Here is a 21415-nt window from a genome sequence, read left to right on the forward strand (position 1 = left end):
TTTTTGCTATTAAGCACAGCCAACCGCTAAATCCTCCACGTCAGATTCGGTATCACAAACAGTGGTGGTAGCCCCCTTCAGAACTTACAGGTATCACCTCTCCTGATGTCCGGATGGTTTTCATATGATCTAATTCAGTGGTTCTCAACCTGTGGGTCGTGACCCCTTTGGGGGTCGAACGACCCTTTCACAGGGGTCCCCGAAGACCATCAGAAAACACATATTTACGGTGTGTAAAGAGCAGCTACTGTGTAGAAAGCAGCTGCTGTGTTGAAAGCAGCTACTCTGTTAAAAGCAGCTACTGTGCTGAAAGCAGCAGTATTGGAGGTAAAACGACACTCATGAATTATAATTACTGGGTAAATAATTTTATGGTTGGGGGGTCACCACAACATGAGGAACTGTATTAAAGGGTCACGGCATTAGGAAGGTTGAGAACCACTGATCTAATTGCAACTCAGCTTCCTCATCGGTGTTTATAAAACAAGAAGAAGAATCCTTCCATCGTGTGATATTGTTTCATTTAAAAAACTGTCCCAGTAATGATTTTTATACTTTTCCTTACCCAGCTCACACTGCTAAAATCCCAAGCCTAACAATCAATCATTGTGTTCATTCATAATTGAAGCATAGTAAACTGTGTTTTTTCTGTGTGTGTGTGTGGGGGGGGCTTGTCAGGTTGGCTGTATGGGGCCCCGTAGTTTGGGGGGCCCTGTCAGGTTGGCTGCATGGGCCCCGTGGTTTCTAACAGCAGCCCTGTATGTATGTACAATATGTGAGATAGGAACCTTAGATTGTAAGGTCTTCAAGGGCAGTGAGTGTGCAATATGTAAAGTACTGCATAAATTGTTGACGCGATATGAATACCTGTATCAAATAAATAAATCTAAGCCTTTGGTATATTTAGGTTCATTCATTTGATGGAACCAAAGAAGATGCAGAAGCTATAATGGATCTGAATCTCTACATTGGCATTAATGGCTGGTAAAAACTGAAGTTGTTCACTTAGATGTATCTGTATATAATAAACCACAAGCAAAGCTTACTGAGAGAATCATTCTAGCATGAGAGGTAAGATAGGGATTCATCTTCCCTTGGGTCTATGGATTTATCAGGATAGGGATCAGCTATTTCAGATGTTGCATGCATTTCCAGCAGTGGGTGAAACTTGGTATTAAAGGCTGTAAACCTAAGAGCCAGGCACTCTGTTCTATACAAATTTTACTTAAAACCTAAAGCCTATGTCAAGTCTGCAAATGATAAGCAGACTGTCCCATAATAAACGCTTCACATTAGTAGTAAATTCACCGTTTCATGACAACTTAAAAGGTGAACTAATTTCAAATATTCTGACCACCCCTGAAGACTCTGCTGCGCATAGCGGCCCTGATGCCATGTGCTGTCAATGTAGTGGGTCTGTACCAGTGGTGTATTTACTGTAGGTTTTGTACTGTCCCAGGCAACACAAAAATCTCCCCCCCCCCTCCCATATGGAGAGACCCTGACACTGACCAACACCCCCCTCCCCCCATGAAGAGTGCCTGACTTTGATCAACAACACCCCAGCCCCCCATCAGAGAGAGCATTCCACTACCCCCACCCCAACAAGAGAGAAGACACTCACCTTCACAGCTCCGGACATCCCCGGGAACAAGAAACAGGCTCTGCATACACCATCAAGCAACCCGCAGCCTCTATCAGATCCCACCTGGTCCCCATGCTGCTTGTGTCCCTCTTTCTATCCCTTCTTTAACCAGTTGCGGACCGCAGGTAGACGAATGATGGCTGCACTGCGCCCGGCCAGTTCTGGGAGGCCGTCATATGATATCCTCCCAGAACGCGCTCTCCTGCGCACCTGGCAATCTCCACGATCGCTGTGTCCTACAGAAACAGCTGATCACGTGATGTGGTAAAAGGCCAATCACAGCTGTCTTTTACCATGTGATCAGCCGTGTCCAATGACACGCTGATCACTGGGAAATGCAATTGCCGGTTCTCGGCTGCACTTTCCTCATGCTGTCAGAGTGTGAGGAAAGTACTGCCGAGAACCGGAAGTTGTCAGAGCGGGGATCGGCACCGATCATCAGTGCCCTGATGATCAATGCCCTGATGATCGGTGCCCAGCAGTGCCACTCACCAGCTCCACCCACCAGTGTCACCTACCAGTGCCCATCAGTGCAGCCCAACAGTGCCGCCAGTCAGTGCTGACTATCGGTACCCATCATCAGTGCAAGCTCATCAGTGCCGCCTATCAGTGCTCAGTACCCATCATCAGTGCCGCCTATACAGTCTGAATGCAGTCTGACCACATTAGAACAGATATGCTTCTCTACCTAGCATGGTCAGTATCAAATAAGAATCCCATCAGTGATTTGGGCATTGGCAGGGTCACCAAGTATCTGTGGAGTTTCTTTAAATGAAAGGATGTTAAACTGGTAGCAAACCGCAGCTTTGAAAAAAAAATAAATAAAAAAATCCCCTGCAAGGCAATTGCATGGCATACTAGTACATTATGAAATCCTTGCCTTAGAACGAAGCCCTCCAGCGGTGCGTTGTCATCTTCACGGGTTCCAGCTGTCTGACTGGCTGAGCCGCGATGAAGTCACTCACCCGGGAGTCATGGGGCACGGAACAGTGCTCCGAAGAAACGGCACGGGTACGCCATTACGTAAGAGCGCATGCGCCGGCTGCCAAAAAAGAGTGAATATCTCCTAAGTGGTGCACGTTTCGGAAATATTCATTTTATCTACAGGAAAGCTTTATTATACGCATACCTATAGGTAAAAATCACAAAGCGGACTTTACTACCACTTTAGATGTTTACTATGAGGGACAGAGGCATCTAGAGCCAGCACTGATGCAAACTGTCCGCGTTTGGTGCAGCTCATACGTCCCTGTACACATGTAATTGCTGACCCAAGCCCAAAACATGTTGACGTAGGTCATAAAACTAGCCAGACATGTTTTGGACTTCGTCTGATTTTTGCTGAATTGGCCAGAATTTGAGCTGTAGTTGGCCCTGTGGCCACCACCCGACTTGACAAAAGTCAATGCAAAAAATCAGCTTAGCCAGGTGGGAAATTCTCTGCAGTCTCTGTATTCTGACAGCAGCGGGTGCCAGCAGTTAGAATACAATATCAGACAGAGATTCCTTCTGTTTAGTATGGAGGAGGGAATCATTTTCTTTCATTCAATGTGTAGGAGGACAAAAAAATCAGTATGTGTATGGCTAGCTTAACTCAGTCTGCAGGGGCTGGACTGGGAGGCAGAATGAAGACACTGATGGTAGCTGCTCTTATTCTATACGGACTGCAGTATTACATTTTTTTTAAAGGTTTACATTTCTCATCTCACAGTTCATTGAAAACAGCATCAAACCTGGAGGTCTTGAAGACCATCCCCAGCGAGAGACTGATGATTGAGACAGGTGAGGTTTACCATTTTTGGAGGATAATGGTAGTTTTCTTTCAACAAAGTCTACTAATATATTTCTAAAAAAAAAAGTGATCCTCTGTGGTTTCTAGGTTTAAAGTGTTACTAGCCCCGGACCCTGCATTCACTATATCTGGTCTTCCCGGACCCTGCATTCACTATATCTGGTCTCCCCGGACCCTGCATTCACTATATCTGGTCTTCCCGGACCCTGCATTCACTATATCTGGTCTCCCCGGAGCCTGCATTCACTATATCCAGTGTTCCTGGACCCTGCATTCACTATATCTGGTCTCCCCGGACCCTGCATTCACTATATCTGGTCTCCCCGGACCCCGCATTCACTATATCTGGTCTCCCCGGACCCTGCTTTCACTATATCTGGTCTCCCCGGACCCTGCTTTCACTATATCTGGTCTCCCCGGACCCCGCATTCACTATATCTGGTCTCCCCGGACCCCGCATTCACTATATCTGGTCTCCCCGGACCCCGCATTCACTGTATCTGGTCTCCCCGGACCCTGCATTCACTGTATCTGGTCTCCCTGGACCCTGCATTCACTGTATCTGGTCTCCCTGGACCCTGCATTCACTATATATGGTCTCCCCAGACCCCGCATACACTATATCCGGTCTCCCCAGACCCTGCATTCACTATATCCGGTCTCCCCGGACCCTGCATTCACTATATCTGGACTCCCCGGACCCTGCATTCACTATATCCGGTGTCCTTGGACCCTGCATTCACTATATCTGGTCTCCCCGGACCCCGCATTCACTATATCTGGTCTCCCCGGACCCTGCATTCACTATATATGGTCTCCCCAGACCCCGCATTCACTATATCTGGTCTCCCCAGACCCTGCATTCACTATATCTGGTCTCCCTGGACCCTGCATTCACTATATCTGGTCTCCCCGGACCCCGCATTCACTATATCTGGTCTCCCCGGACCCTGCATTCACTATATCTGGTCTCCCCGGACCCTGCATTCACTATATCTGGTCTCCCCGGACCCTGCATTCACTATATCCGGTCTCCCCGGACCCTGCTTTCACTATATCCGGTCTCCCCGGACCCTGCATTCACTATATCCGGTCTCCCCGGACCCTGCATTCACTATATCTGGTCTCCCCAGACCCCGTATTCGCTATATCTGGTCTCCCCAGACCCTGCTTTCACTATATCTGGTCTCCCACAGTATACAGAACATGGAAGTGCAATTAGTTTAGTAAATATAAATTGCTAAATACCTTTTCTCAGCAGCAGTTAGAGCAGTCTTGTGACTTTTAGCAGTGTCCAGCAGAGCACTGGTTAAACCTCGTAGGAGTTTTCATTCTACCCTAATTGTCCTATGAGGCTGCAGGACCCGACCCTCTGTGTGGACGGTGCTCATTAGCCCTGTGCTGATCACATGCACTCTCCCAAGAAAAAAAAACTCTCTAGCAATACACACCAAAAGGAGCATGTGCAGCTTGCCCCTAAGGCTCTGTTCTATCAGCACATGAATTGGGGACTGTGGAAGAAGGGGAGAATCAGAGAAGTCAGGATCAAACAGCCTTTTTACAGAATGCAGAGGATTAACCCCTTAGGTTCCACAGTGAGTATAACAAGCATGCTTTACTGCATATACAGACTGATTTTACTGTTGTGGGTTTAGTAACACTTTAAATATCCCAAGTTTTACAAGACATATACAGGCTGTACTGGACCGGAAGCAATGTACTGGTTTAACAAGGGATTATCTTTGTACAGACAATATAAATGGGCCACTTGAAATAACACAATATGAACCAGTAGAACAGTGATTCTCAACCTGTGGGTCGCGACCCCTCTGGGGGTCAAACGACCCTTTCACAGGGGTTGCCTAAGACCATCAGAAAACACATATTTCCGATGTGTACAGAGCAGCTACTGTGTAGAAAGCAGCTGCTGTGTTGAAAGCAGCTACTGTCTTGAAAGCAGCAGTATTGAAGGTAAAACGACACTCATGAATTATAATTACTGGGTAAAGAATTTTATGGTTGGGGGTCACCACAACATGAGGAACTGTATTAAAGGGTCGCGGCATTAGGAAGGTTGAGAACCACTGCAGTAGAACATAAGTGTTCATGTGACAACTAGTATCAAAATAAATACAATTTATGATGGCTCCATGGAATTATCTCCCTTTGGGCTTGTTTACACTGTCGTCGCCCTTTGAAGAGCAAACCACTGTGGACCACTTTTCAGAGGATGTTTGGCAGGCAGTGAGGAGCTGTTATGTTGCTAACTCAATGCCTATTTGTACCCCTAAAGACCTGGCCCTGTTCAGTTGAATGAGTTGTGTTTGGCAGGGGGCACGGGTTGAAATGTGAGGGGGGGGGGGTTATTTGCCACAAAGCATCATGGCATGTGTATACCCCCATCCACCTCCTTTGCAACATAAGGGGGGGGCAGTTATAGGGTGGTAAATACCTGACCTAGCCACCTATATTTAGTGCCTCCCTTCCTATCACAAGTTTAAAGGAACCCTTAGACCAGTGGTTCTCAACCTGTGGGTCGCGACCCCTTAGGGGGTCGAACGACCCTTTCACAGGGGTCCCCTAAGACCATCAGAAAACACATATTTCCGATGTGTAAAGAGCAGCTACTGTGTAGAAAGCAGCTACTGTGTTGAAAGCAGCTACTCTGTTAAAAGCAGCTACTGTGTTGAAAGCAGCCGTATTGGAGGTAAAACGACACTCATGAATTATAATTTCTGGGTAAATAATTTTATGGTTGGGGGTCACCACAACATGAGGAACTGTATTAAAGGGTCACGGCATTAGGAAGGTTGAGAACCACTGCCTTAGGCTCTGTTCACAGGCCTTCCCGCACCCGCAGAGGAAAACGCACTGCTGCTTAGGAGATGTGTGGAGGTACCATTGATCCTAATGGCACCTGCATGCAGCTCAGCTTCCCATACTGGGATCTGTACTATCCGGTTTCCCTGTGGTCACGTTCTTGGAAAAGGTGCAATGAATGGGCTGCTCTGCTCGAGCAAACGCAGCCAACAGAAACCGCATAGATGTGACCTGGGGATTAATCATATCCTGAATGGTAAATCAACTGGGTAAAGGATACATGTGCCGGGCTCTACTACTACAACCTATGTATTTATTCCACCATAATGTGAAAACATTCTGCTGACAAAACACAATAATGGTCATATATACACATCGGCCTCTTTATTGGGTATACCTCTTTAACTGCTTGGTAACACAGATTGCTAATTCAATGCATTTAGGCATCTAGACGTGGTGAAGACGACTTGCTGACATTCAAACTGAGCATCAGAATGGGGAAGAAAGGGGATTTAAGTGACTTTGAACGTGGCATGGTTGTTGGTGCCAGATGCGATGGTCTGAGTAATTAAAAAACTGCTGATCTACTGGGATTTTCCCACACAACCATCTCTAGGGTTTCCAGAGAATGGTCCGAAAAGGACAAAATATCCAGTGAGCTGCAGTTGTGTGGACATAAATGCATTGTTGATGTCAGAGGAGAATGGGCAGACTGGTTGCTGCGACATTCAGATGGTAGGGTCAGAATTTGGCGTCAACAACATGAAAGCATGGATCCATCCTGCCTCGTATCAATGTTTCAGGCTGGTGGTGATGGCGTCCTGGTGTGGGGGAGATTTCCTTGGCACACTTTGGGCCCCTTAGGATCAATTGAGCATCGCTTAACCACTTCATGTCCAGACACTTTCACCCCCTTCCTGCCCAGGCCAATTTTCAGCTTTCAGCGCTGTCGCACTTTAAATGACAATTGCGCGGTCATGCGACACTGTACCCATATGAATTTTTTTGCATTTTTTGAGACAGATAAAACTTTATTTTGGTGGTATTTATTCACCACTGGGATTTTTATTTTTTTTTGCTATATAAATGAAAAAGTCCAAAGATTTTGAAAAAAAAGTATTTTTCTTATAAAATGTTGCAAATAAATAATCTTTCTTCATAAATCTTGGCCAAAATGTATTCAGTTATCTTTTTAGTAAAAACAAATATTCCAAATTAGTTTATAACCAAAAATTATAATTAATAAAAAAATGTTTTACATTTTTATTTTTTTTTTATATTATGTTTTTTTTTTTTAACATAGTCACCCTAGCAGTACAGTGTCACCATGGGGACACTGTACTACTTGTGGGGGGTGATGAAGATTTTTTTTTTTTTACACTGATTGCTTTTACACCCATAAAGGCTGTGAAAGCAATCATTTCTCCTCTCAGGCTGCATTCTTGCAGCCGTTGAGAAATACTGTGAGAGCTGTGATTGGTCACAGCTTGTCACATGGTACAAGGCTGTTGTGAATAGCCTTGTACCATGTGACCTCTGTGATCATTCACAGATTTCACACGTAGTAAGCAATGATGTCACAAGTGACATCTTGCTTACTACATGGCATGTGATCACTGATTGGCCAATCGGTGATCACATGATCGGGACCTCGTACAGAGGTCCCGTCCGACGATCGGTGTTTCACTGTGTCCGGAGGACACAGCGGGCACCGGATCGCGGTGCTGCACGCTCCCAATGATGTCAGAAGTGATATCTTGTTTACTACTATTCATGTGATCACTGATTGGCCAATCAGTGATTACATGATTGGGACCTCACACAGAGGTCCTGTACAGCATTCGGAGTTCGCGGTGCCGCGCGCTCCCAGGGAGCTTGCACAATCCAAAATGGCGGGCGCTGTCTATGAACAGCAACCCGCCCTTGCACTGCCAGCGTCTGGCCGTTTATATACAGTGATCGGACGGAAAGTGGTTAAACCCCACGGAATACCTGAGTATTGTTGCTTGTCATGTCCATCCCCTTATGACTACAGTGTCCCCATCTTCTGATGGCTCCTTCCAGCCAGATAATGCACCATGTCAAAGCTCAAATCATCTCAAACTGGTTTCTTGAACATGACAATGAGTTCACTGTACTCCAATGGCCTCCACAGTCACCAGATCTCCATCCAATAGAACACATTTGGGATGTGGTGGAACAGGAGATTCGCATGATGGATGTGCAGCCGACAAATCTGCAGCAACTGCGTGATGCTATCAGGTCAATGTGGACCAAAATCTCTGAGGAATGTTTCCAACACCTTGTAGAATCTATGCCATGAAGAATTAAGGCAGTTCTGAAGGCAAAAGGGGGTCCAACCCGGTACTAGCAAGGTGTACCTCATAAAGTGGCCGGAGAGTGTATACATAAAGCACCTCCCAGGTGAATTGGTGACTACAAAATAACTGCACAAACATGTCCACAAATGCTATGTAATATTTTAGATACATTCTATTTCCGGCATAATGGCTGTCATTTTCTGTGTTCTGATCAGATGCCCCCTGGTGTGGAGTAAAGAATACACATGCTGGGTCGAAATATGTCAAATCCACTTTCCCAACTAAGAAGAAATGGGAGGCCGGTCACTGCTTGAAGGACAGGAATGAGCCTTGCCACATTGTGTAAGTGATCGAGGTGCACAGACCATTAACACCATTATCCGTATAATCTGCAGGCACAGCAAATATCTTCCCGTAGGGTTCATTTACAACAGAAAATTGTGATTCACATTAAACAGCACATTACTGGAGCACCCAGTAGATTTGTTCTGCCTCCCAACACACATATTTATGCTGTCTGCCTTGCACTGGTGCAGGACCTATTTTTTTGTTGCGGGTTGAGGCGTACTGGCAGCCTTTCATTTTAACCACTTCCCGACCGGCCGTTGCATATAAACGGCCAGACGGTGGCAGTGCAGGGTCGGGTGGCCGTTTATAAACGGCCTCCCCGCACACTGCTTGTGCGCACTCCCTGGGAGCGCGCAGCACCACGATCCGGTGCCCGCTGTGTCCTCCGGACACAGTGAAACACCGATCGTCGGACGGGACCTCTGTACGAGGTCCCGATCATGTGATCACCGATTGGCCAATCAGTGATCACATGCAAAGTAGTAAGCAAGATGTCACTTGTGAACTACGTGTGAAATCTGTGAATGATCACAGAGGTCACATGGTACAAGGCTATTCACAACAGTACCATGTGACAAGCTGTGACCAATCATAGCTCACTCAGTACTTCTCAATGAGTGCAAGAATGCAGACAGAGAGAAGGAGAAATGATTGCTTTTACATCCTATATGGGTGTAAAAGCAATAAGTGTAAAAAAAAAAAAAAAATCTTCATCACCCCCCCACAAGTGGTGACACTGTACTGCTAGGGTGACAGTATGTAAAAATAAAAAATAATAATATAAAAAAATTAAATAAAAATGTAAAAAAAATGTTTAAAAATTATAATTTTTGGTTATAAACTAATATGGATTATTTGTTTTTACTAAAAAGATAATGGAATACATTTTGGCCAAGATTTATAATGAAATATTATTTATTTGCAAAATTTTACAAAAAAAAACAACTTTTTTTCAAAATTTTTGGACTTTTTCATTTACATAAATAAAAATCTCAGTGGTGAATAATTACCACCAAAATAAAGCTTTATCTGTCTCAAAAAAATGGTAAAAAATTCATTTGGGTACAGTGTTGCATTATCGCGCAATTGTCATTCAAAGTGTGATAGCGCTGAAAGCTGAAAATTGCCCTGGACTGGAAGGGGGTAAAAGTGTCCGGTCTGGAAGTGGTTAACCACTTCAAGTCCGGACACTTTCACCCCCTTCCTGCTCAGGCCAATTTTCAGTTTTCAGCGCTATCACACTTTGAATGACAATTGCGCTGTCATGCAACACTGTACCCATATGAATGTTTTAGCTTTTTTTTGAGACAGATAAAGCTTTATTTTGGTGATATTTATTCACCACTGGGATTTTTTTTTTTCTTTGCTATATAATTGAAAAAGTCCAAATATTTTGAAAAAAGTGTTTTTCTTAAAGTTTGCAAATAAATAATATTTCATCATAAATCTTGGCCAAAATGTATTCAGTTATCTTTTTAGTAAAAACAAAATAATCCAAATTAGTTTAGAACCAAAAATAATTCAAAAACATTTTTTTTACTTTTTTTTTTTTTTATATTATTTGTTTTTTTTTTACATACTGTCACCCTAGCAGTACAGTGTCACCATGGTGACACTGTACTACTTGTGGGGGGTGATGAAGATTTATTTTTTTTTTACACTGATTGCTTTTACACCCATAAAGGCTGTAAAATCAATCATTTCTCCTTCTCTCTGACTGCATTTTTGCAGCCATTGAGAACTACTGTGTGAGCTATGATTGGTCACAGCTGGTCATATGGTACAAGGCTGTTGTGAATAGCCTTGTACCATGTGACCTCTGTGATCATTCACAGATTTCACACGTAGTAAGCAATGATGTCAGAAGTGACATCTTGCTTACTACTCTGCATGTGATCACTGATTGGCCAATCAGTGATCACATGATCGGGACCTCGCACAGAGGTCCCGTACGACAATCGCTGTTCCACTGTGTCCAGAGGACACAGCGGGCACCGGATCGCAGTGCTGCTCGCTCCCAGGGAGCACGCACAGTCCAAAATGGCGGGCAACGTTTATGAACAGCAACCCGCCCCTGGACTGCCACCGTCCGACCGTTTATATACAGCACCTGGACAGCAAGTGGTTAAATGACACATGCATTGTAGCACACTTCTTTCTGGTGTGAATGAGGCCGGGTTCTTCTGCATTATTAAAAAATGACTTTTCCTTTTTAATCTTTAGTGCTGTAATTTTCTGTACAATTTACTGCAATATGGTGACCTGGAGGCGTTCTATACACAGTTGGTGTACAGATCACCCCCCGGAAATGTTATTTCCTTCTTGTGTGATTGTGGCTGATTTCTACATTAAGATACAAGTCAGATATTGGGCATCCTCTGTCATTTTTTGTGAGATACTCCCAAAAGGAAATCATGTCTAAAGGGATGCAGACCCTGCCAGTTTCCTTATTAGAACTCTGCAAATGCAGCAGCTCAATAATAATTATAAAGTCACTCCCAGTCAAATTAATTTTGCAGATGGACACAAACAAACAGCTAATTCTTCAGAATAACAAAAGGTAGGAATCTGCAACAAAGTTTGTTAAAATCCCTGCAATGTACATAGATCACCCAGAGGGGAAAGGGTTGGTTTTTTTTTTTGTTTTTTTTTAAACAAAACTGGAGTTGCTCCTTAAATCTGATGACAGCTGTGGTCTAAGGCAGTGTTTCTCAACCTTTTTTCAGTCAAAGCACCCTTTAAAATGATGGACAGTCCCGAGGCACCTCTTAAAATTATGGAATCTTGAGGTACCCCATTCTAAAATGGGGTGCCTCAAGACTGTCCATAAAGTTTAAAAAGGGCACCCCATTCTAAAATATGAAAAACTATTCTAATAGTTTTATATAATGCAGCAACATCCATACACGTAAGATGCCAAACGCTAGAGGTGACTTATTTTTCCAAAGCAATTACACTTTTGCACACTGGTACTGACTAGTATTCCAATGTTTCTCTTCTCCCTCAGTTTTACTCCATCAGTGAGCTAATGTGACCCCAGCACTGATGGAGAGGGGCAGGGGAGGGTTAGTCTAGGATGCTGTGAGGCAGCGGACATCCTCCTTATCAACTGATGTCATTAGTTGTCAGGACACCGGCGGCTAGAAGGTCCTAATGATGCACAATGAAAACCTGTGGCTTTGTGTAACTAAAAGGCAGGCTTGTTCCACCCGCTGGTTTGTGTACAAGTTTTGGGCAATTTGTAAACCTTTTTCCAAGGCACCTCTGAAGAAACATGAAATCACCCCAGGGTGCCTGGGCACCCTGGTTGAGAAAGGCTGGTCTAAGGGCTGTACATATATACTGTAACGGAACTGGACCCAGACCGCACTTGGGTATTTCCGTTAGACTCCCGCTTCCCTGTCCGAACACAAATCCCCGGACACCACCGCTGATCATGCAGGAAAGACAGCACCAGACTCTTCTTAAGGCTACGTTCACACTAGCGTTGTGTGCAGGCGGCAGAGAGGCGTTTGGGATGCAATTCTGCACATTACAGCACATGGTGCTGTTCTAACGGGAGCGTTTGTGTCGCGGCAAAACGGACGCCTCTGGTCGAGTCAGGAGGCGTTGAAGCCTCCTATTCTCGTCTATGGTGCCGCTCCGCAAATGCCCGGCCGGCGTTTGTGGTGCGGTTGCGGGGAGTTTGCGGAGCAGTAACACCACTCAAACTGCATTATGGGCGTTTGTGGGGCGTTATTAATGCTCGGCAAATGCCTAGCAACAGCCGCTAAACTGCGCATGCGGCGTTTGCCGAGCGTTAAAAACCGCTCCGCAAACGCCGGACCAACGCTTGCCAAGCTATAGGGGCGTTTGACAAGCGTTGGTAAAACAGCCAAGTGTGAACGAGCCCTAAGACAGGAAGTATACTGCTTTATTTTAACTCAAACACAAGATATATACACAGAGCGGGGAAATACAACCAGGAACAGGAAACACATCACAGGCCATCCCATCAGGAGGGAAGGGCTGCCAGAAACACCCCCCACCAAACCAAGACACATAATAGAACAAAGGGATACACCATGTGGCAGTAGACAATGGACAACCCCCCACCCCACCTATACATGTCTACACAATATCAGGAAATACCACCCTGTACCCCCAGGCACAGGGTGGGTTACACATAAGAGGAATCTAGGGAGCTGATACAGGGGTCCCCCCACCCCCAAAAGTCACTCCCGTCACATATACATTCTAACATTTGGCCTGCCTAGCTCAATTCCCCAGCCAGGGAATGTGAATTTAGCTATAGGGTGTATGTATAGTGCTTGGTATGGGTTAGAACCCTCTGTGAAAATTATACTGAGTGAATAAGCCCCGGTGAACATTCTTATACTGGAAAATTAGAACCTGCAACCCATGGCGATTTCCAAGATGGCTAATCTTGGAAACCCGGTCCATGCAGTGACATCATCCCTGCGCCCCTCTGCTACTCCCGGAGCCCTTTACACCACCGGAGGGCCGGGAAAACACCCAGAGCTCGGCCAAAGGACCTGATGCTCCCACTGGACCTCCATCACTTGACATGCCTACCTGTTACCTCTCTATGTGTGTGCAATTTTACCATTAAATCTGCCTGATTTTAACCATCTACACTTAGTGGTGCTGCTGTCTGTCTTCTCTACAGGATACTGTGAAATTGTAAATACATTATTGCTAGCAAATATCTTTAGCTTTCATGGTGTTTGGTTGATGGTTCTCTCTGATTAAAAACCATTGGGCAGCACAATGGTTAAATGGTTAGCACTTCCGCCTGGCAGTACTAGGGTCGTTGGTTCGAATCCCAACCATGGCACCACCTGCCTGGAGTTTGCATGTTCTCCCTGTGCCTGCATGGGTTTCCTCTGTGTACTCCGGTTTCCTCCCACTCTCCAAAGACATGCTGGTAGGTTAATTGGCTCCTGTCTAAATTGTCCCTAGTATGTGTATGTATGAATGTGAGTTAGGGACCTTAGATTGTACGCCCCTTGAGGGTTAGGGACTGATGTGAATGTACAATATATATATGTAAAGCGCTGCCTAAATTGACGGCACTATATAAGTACCTGAAATAAATTGTTCATGTTTTTTGCAGACAAGTCCTGGAGATTATGGCAGCTGTCAGAGAAGAAGATCCAGAGGAGCTAGCCAAAACCCTCTACAACAACACAAGCAAAGTCTTCTTCCCAGATAAATAGGAGACCGGCCACATCGCCTCTGGTTAGCCAGTACTTAGGACTCCACTATCTCATTGTCAGGTTCCATGTAGACTAAGGCCCTGTTCACACTAGTGTGTTTTCTCTGGTTTCTGCCATCGCACAACACTGGAAAACACATTGGTGCCCATTTACATTAATGCAACATGCTGCAGTGCGATAGTTGAAGGTGCTTCTTTTGGTGCAACCCACTGCATTTTTGGTCCCATAGACTCACATGGGAGTGCATGGAAAGTTATGTACATGCATTTTTGTTGTTTTTTTTTGGCAGAAAGTGTGCTCAACAAACTGTCTCAAAAAACAAAAACACATGAAGCATGAAAACATCATAAAAAAAGCATGTGAAAATGCATGATTATGCAGCATTACTAGTGTGAACGTGAGCTAACAGAGCTCATTGGACTACAAGCACAAGCCCCTCTAAGCTCTGGTAACTCTCACTGCCTCATCGCTATGATAGAGAGATGGCACATCACAGTGGCAGGCCCACCAGAAATAGTTGCATTCATTTTTGATCTGCTACTGTGTGGACTCATTAGTGCAGGTAATGTGCCTTACAGAAACCTCCATTCATCAGAGATCGTGGACTTTACACTTGTTTAAAAGCTCAATTAAAATGAACCTGTTTTATGAATACAGGGCAAAGCAATAGGTTCACACCATGCCTGTACAGGAACACACTGCGCGTTCCTGTGCAATTCACACCGCACTGAAAACGCACTCCATTTGCAATCTGCAGTGGGTATCAATAATAAGTTAGTGTCACCCCAAACGCAGTTTGCCCACACCAGATTGCATGGTTCAAAAGTACCATGCAATCCAGTTGCAGTGCGTTTCTAAAAGTAGTGCATGCACTAATTTCTATGCAGTGCGATTTTACACCATTCAAAATAAATGGGCTAAAATCGCACGGCCCAGAGCCGCAGAGCGCGTTCCCTGTGCTGGCATGGTGTGAACCAACCCTAAAAGTAGAATTCCAGCTTTAATATCACTTTAGTTTGTTTGGGCTAAGTTGTCCCAAACAAACTATTTCTGTTACTTAATGATGCTGCCACTGTAATGTATTGTAGTAACAAAAAAGAAAGATTCCCGGCTCAACTTACCAATCAAAAATAAAATACAAATAGGACTATCCTGTTCAACTTGCCAGCCTACCCCAGTGTAATAATGACTATTGTCGGCAAGGAACAAGGATAGGTATACCTTATCAAAGAGGGGGATAAGAAAGCCAGTTCAAACTGCCAGCCAGTTAGCTAACCATCAAATCCAAATTAACCTCCCTAGCGGTATGATTATTTCAGATTTTTGGTGCTGAAAGCGGTACCATTATTTTGCATGGAAATATGTAGTTTTTTTTTTTGTAGGCTGTAATTTTTAGGAATAACTCACTGAAATCTGTCCGAACAAGAGTCTATTAAACATCCCGGGTATGATAAAATTTGAAACCCAAAATCATAAATTATAATTTAATAAATAATCATAAAAAATAATAATATAATAATAATACATTTAATTCAATAATATAATCAAACCAAAAACACTGAAATTTGAAATATAGCGCCAAGTTTGCACATTGCTGAGCAAAGTCGCAAAATTGTTTTCAGTGTCTGATGACGAATTTCTCCACGAATCATTATCACTCAATTCTGCAAGTGGTTCTGATTTACTATCGCTGTTCTCTAGCCGGTCTAAAACCACTTTTGACCTAAAGGGACGCTTTTTGGACGCCATGGACTTTTCTAAGTTTCCAGGCAGAAAACAGTCAAAATGCAGACAGGGGACAGGACAAAGCACTAGGGACAAAATGCATGTGAAATGGGTTGAAACAGCAATGTTTTACTATGTAAAATCGTTTTGGAAAAAAATGAAATTTTTTTAAAATTTTCAAATTTCCCGCCGCCGGCGGCGCCCGTACGTCCCGACGTCACAGGGTCTGGAACACAGGAGCCGGATGCCGGCATCAGCCGGAGGAGATGGCCGGGGACGCTGCAGGGGACACATCGCGGGAGCGAAGGACAAGGTAAGTGCTGCAGGGACTCCCTATGCAGCGCCGCATGGTAAGCCCGAGTGTAGCTCGGGGTTACCGCTTTTGGTACTGACATTTTACCCCGAGCTACACTCGGGAATACCGCCAGGGAGGTTAACCTGTCTAAGAACATGCGTTTAAAAACAGGGGATTAGTTAGCACACATTTACAAATACATACGTAAGCCACAGAGCCACATCACGGCACCCTGAATATCTGTGGTCCTAACTCTATAAATCTATAAGTCCTATTTTTATTTTATATGCGATGCTTTCCATGTTCACTGTTTAAAAAGCCAGTTATAGACCTGGGTAGGTGGCCAGTTTTTTCTTTGTATGTTAATTTTGGAGGTTCAGTGGGTGCATTGGACACCCTGGCTGCCGTTGTGCTACATGTTGGGTGTCAGGTGCGCTCCAAGAACCTTAATGAGGGGTGGGCTCCCTCAGCTTCACCTGCCCTTGTTTCATCCACTTAAATGCATGTGCCTCTATTATGAGGACTCTCAAGATTTATAGCGTTAGGACCACAGATATTCAGGGTGCTGTGATGTGGCTCACGTATGTATTTGCAAATGTGTGCTAACCAAACCCGTTTTTAAACACATGTTCTTAGACAGGTTAATTTGGATTTGATAGCTAACTGGCTGGCAGTTTGAACTGGCTGTCTTATCCCCCTCTTTGATACGTTATACCTATCCTTGTTCCTTGCCAACAATAGCCATTATTAGACTGGGGTAGGCTGGCAAGTTGAACAGGATAGTCCTATTTTTATTTTATATGCAATGCCTTCCATGTTCACTGTTTAAAAAGCCGGTTATAGACCTGGGTAGGTTACCAGTTTTTTCTTTGTATGCAACTTACTAATCAGCCTGCAACCAACCGAATTGTCCTAACAGTTTTTATTAAAAACAGGGGTTTAGCTTGCACACATTTGTAAATACATGGGTAAGCTGCAGATCCTCTTCACGGCACCCCAGTATTATCTGCAGTCCTAACTATCAATTTTGAGCACGTGTATAATAATGGATAGACTGAGGGCAGGTGAGCATGGAGGGAGCCCACCCCTCCTTAGAGGCACACTGGATACCCAGCATATAGCACAATGGCAGCTAAGGTGTCCAGTTCGCCCCTCACCAGTATATGGCATTTACCCCAATCCCAATCTATTACTGGTGGGCTCCCTCCAGGCTTACCTGCCCTCAGTCTATCCATTATTACAAATGTTCTTCTTCTATGGAGGCTCTCAATTATAGAGTTAGGACCGCAGAAAATACTGGGATGCCATGAAGAGGCTCTGCAGCTTACCCATGTATTTGCAAATGTGTGCAAACTAAACCCGTTTTTAACGTGAACTAAGACCGGACAATTCGGTTGGTTGCAGGCTGATCGGTAAGTTGAGCTGGGAATCTTTTGTTTGTCATACATCGCCCTTCCATGTGCTCCTTGCTGCAAAGGCCAGTTGCCATTAGTAATATACTGTAGTAACATTAGCTACATACAGTGCGCTGCGCTATGCTCTGGAAGCAGTATGGGTAATTTTCCTCCTGCTGCAGAACTTGGGAGAGTCAGGTGCTACTCTGACCTTCAAAAGAAGCCTTATGTTTTCATCAATGAACACAAGACATCTTTTGATTGGTTAAGGTGGAAATCGGGACTTTATCTGCCCCCTATCGCCAGTCAGAGAAACCATTGTATTCAGAGAACATTGCACCCAGCAGCAGATCATGGGTGCAACATCAGACTCCCAGTAGAGATATCAGTAAAGTTGCCACCTCATCCCTTTAAAACTGAACACTTATTAATGACACCGGTTCTGGGGCTAATTTAATGCAGATACTGCACCAAGTGAGTTTAATTACCTCCTTAATCAGCAACAGAACCTGTGTCATTAATATGTGTTTGGGTTTAAAGGGATGAGATGGCAACCCTAATGAATAGCAGGAACAGTAATGAACTAAGAGGTTGCACCCTCACAGTTCATTGAGAACTACAAACCATCTGCCATGGTGGTAGTTCATTTATGCACAGACCCCTGTGAATGAATGACTCAGCTGTGTGGGAGGATCCCTGCACAGCCACGCTGTTTCAAAATTGCACCAGTGGGTGTGGGAAGATGGTCCCCAGCTCGCTGTCACATTGCAGGGATCAGGGGGTGTGGGCAGTTGTTTGTACCGATGCTGGAACACAATGCAATTTAGTACATGTAGTTAATGCTACTGCAGTGTATTGTAGCACATTGGCTCTATTGTTTTTCAATAGAAATAGATCATTTGGGCCAGCTTGGTCCAAACAAACTAATTTAGGCGATATTAAAGCTGGACGTTTTCTTTATATGCTAGCCCCACATGCTGCATAGAGCATGCTTAAGTGCAAAAATTATTATTAGGTGTTACTACGGAGGTTGGGGAGCATGTGGCTATCTCTAGATCATTTGGGCCAGCTTGGTCCAAACAACCTATTTTCGGTGATATTAAAGCTGGAAGTTTTCTTTATATGCTAGCCCCACATGCTGCATAGAGCATGTCTAAATGCAAAGATTATTAGATGTTACTATGGAGGTTGGGGAGCATGCGGCTATCTCTAGATCATTTGGGCCAGCTTGGTCCAAACAACCTATTTTCGGTGATATTAAAGCTGGAAGTTTTCTTTATATGCTTGCCCCACATGCTGCATAGAGCATGTTTAAGTGCAAAGATTATTAGGTGTTACTATGGAGGTTGGGGAGCATGCGGCTATCTCTTCTAAGTGCAGTACTGGGTGCCTGAGTAGCCAATTACCAGGCCCAAATGCTGTCCGGTTGCCACCTCATCCCTTTAAAACTGAACACAATAATTACACAGGTTCTGAAGCTAATTTCATGCAGATAAGGCACCAAGTGAGTTTAATTACCACTTTAATCAGCCAGAGAACCTGTGTAATGTGTTCGGTTTTAAAGAGATGAGGTGGCAACCCACGTGAGGTTTTTTTTTTCTTCGCTCCCACAAGCAAATGAAGCTGTAAGGGCCCTTTCACACAAGTGGCTTCAGTTCCAATCAGCAGAGGTTAGGTGAGCTGATCAGAGCAGAGCAAATCACAGGTCCGTATGCCCTCCATTTCAGCAAAGCTGCTCTGCTCTAAGGGCAGCCAGGAGAAAACATCCGTTTACACCTGGCTGCCTCCAATCCAGTCCGCCCAAAGTCTGTTTACACCCGCCTCTCCATAGGAATGCATAGACCTTCTGATCAGGTCTGCCTGAAAAACTGACAGATGGACCAGCTAGGAGTGGCCATGTAAAAGGACCCCAAGTGAAACAAAGGTGAGGATAGGCAGAGCACAGGTTATAATATGTAAGAATAAACAAATCATGGATTTCTAAGCAATAAATAGGGGGAAAAAACACCCAGATAATATAAAAGTTTCCCTGACCTCTTAGGTGTGTGCTGTGGTCACTTTATAGAGTAAGCAAGTGGGAGCTCCATTCGGAGTGTCTTGGGAGCCCTGAGACCTGGTGTGTGCGTTTCTGCAATCCCTTACAAAGCTCCTGTTCTTTCTCTCTTTACTTTTGGCCAATATCTATGACGGGTGATCTCACTAACTTGTACAGAAAGAAGCCCAAGCTTGATCAGAGAACAATACTCCATCTTGATCTGTCGAGGTAATAATTCCTCTCCAGAGTGAGACACTCTTACTGCTTTCTGAAGCTCTGTAGACACAATGCAATGACCAGCTACGTCATGTGAATGTTTTAACCTTATATTAAATCTATTACACTACCAGAAGACTCTGTTTCTAATTTCTGAGCATTGCACATGTATATGTTGGTACAAAAGGAGATTATGAAGTGCTTTAGACATCCCTTTAAATAGTTGGGAATTTTAATGTGGTGAGTTCCAATGTTGCCGGTAGTAGGATTGCAACTGGACTGCCAAGTGATACATATTCAAGATTGTACATACAGACATGGACTGTTTTGTTTCTTTTGATTAAGGCATGGACTGGGGGTTATGCAGGCCATAGACGGGGAGAAAAACGGCCAATTTTTCTTTTAAAAAACAAAAAAATCGGTCGTTCAAGCGGCCGACGTTACCACCAATGGTAAAAAAAAATCGGCCAATTTTCATCCCGTCTACAGCCGGCAAAAAGTGTCCCTGCAGAGAGCTCTGCTATTTCTTTGACAGTTCCTTGACATTTACAGAGGTTGCAACAATGTACCTATTTGTATCCATTTAGGATACAGATGTTTTTATTCGGAAACAAATAGATACAATGTTGCAACCGCTATAAATGTCAAGGAACTGTCAAAGAAATAGCGGAGCTCTCTGCAGGGACACTTTTTGCCAGACTGGAATTCCTCTTATTTTTCATCCTTCTTCATCATCATCATCCTCTTCTTCATCATCATCCTCATCTTCATCATCCTCTTTTCCTTCATCATCCTCTTCTTCTACTTCGTCATCATCCTCTTCTTCTACTTCGTCGTCATCCTCTTCTTCTACATCATCATCCTCTTCTTCTTCTACATCATCCTCCTCCTCTTCTTCTTCTACATCCTCCTCCTCCTCTTCTTCTTCTACATCATCCTCCTCCTCTTCTTCTTCTACATCATCATCCTCTTCTTCATCATCTTCATCCTCTTCTTCTTTTTGTCTTCCTCTTGCAGGTCACTGCTCATGCGCAGATTTTTTATCGGTAAAAAAATCGGCCGATTTGCCCATTATTGCCGCGAAAATCAGCCGATTTTTTTTCCAACTTTACCGATAAAAAAAAAACGGCCAAAATACCGAAAAACGGCCGAACAAATAGCCCACTAACGATCCAAAAATCGGCCGATTTTATTTTCGGACGATTTTCGACCCATCTATGGCCTGCATTAGCCTCTGTACAGCCAATCCCAGCATTTTGGTGCACCTAGCAGGCACAGCTGGAGTCAGCCTCTTAAAGGCTATGATAGGCTGAAAACTGCTATAGATGGACACTCTGCAGACTGGTACTATTGTTTAGGGCCGTATGCCTGGAATACAATATGTCTGTGTGACTGGGGGGGCCTTAAAGCAGAACTATGTGAGTAAACAAAAAAAGTTACACTTTGAAAACACATCAGATCTCAATGGGGAAAAATCTCATGCTGGATATCTATACTGACATGGACTGGGTAATGTGTTAGGAACGTAAGGATGCCCCATTGTTTGATGGAAATGAAAATTATCAACCAACAGAGGACTGAATTCAAAGACACCCCGAAAATCAA

General features: G+C 44.3%; 1 protein-coding gene across 1 annotated transcript in view; it reads left to right on the forward strand.

Annotated features, from left to right (window-relative positions):
* TATDN1 (TatD DNase domain containing 1) overlaps window positions 1-19946 on the forward strand; it is a 60845-nt gene extending 40899 nt beyond the window's left edge. Inside the window, exons 9-12 of the mRNA XM_089677520.1 lie at window positions 908-984; window positions 3357-3427; window positions 8794-8920; window positions 14043-19946. Coding sequence (XP_089533646.1) covers window positions 908-984; window positions 3357-3427; window positions 8794-8920; window positions 14043-14145 — 378 coding nt within the window. The 3' untranslated portion in view covers window positions 14146-19946. The remainder of the gene's footprint in view (window positions 1-907; window positions 985-3356; window positions 3428-8793; window positions 8921-14042) is intronic.
* The last annotated feature ends 1469 nt before the right edge of the window (window positions 19947-21415 follow it).

Source organism: Staurois parvus, unplaced genomic scaffold, assembly GCF_062004578.1.
Source record: "Staurois parvus isolate SC_StPar_1 unplaced genomic scaffold, SC_StPar_1.0 ptg000187l, whole genome shotgun sequence".
Lineage (NCBI taxonomy): Eukaryota > Metazoa > Chordata > Amphibia > Anura > Ranidae > Staurois > Staurois parvus.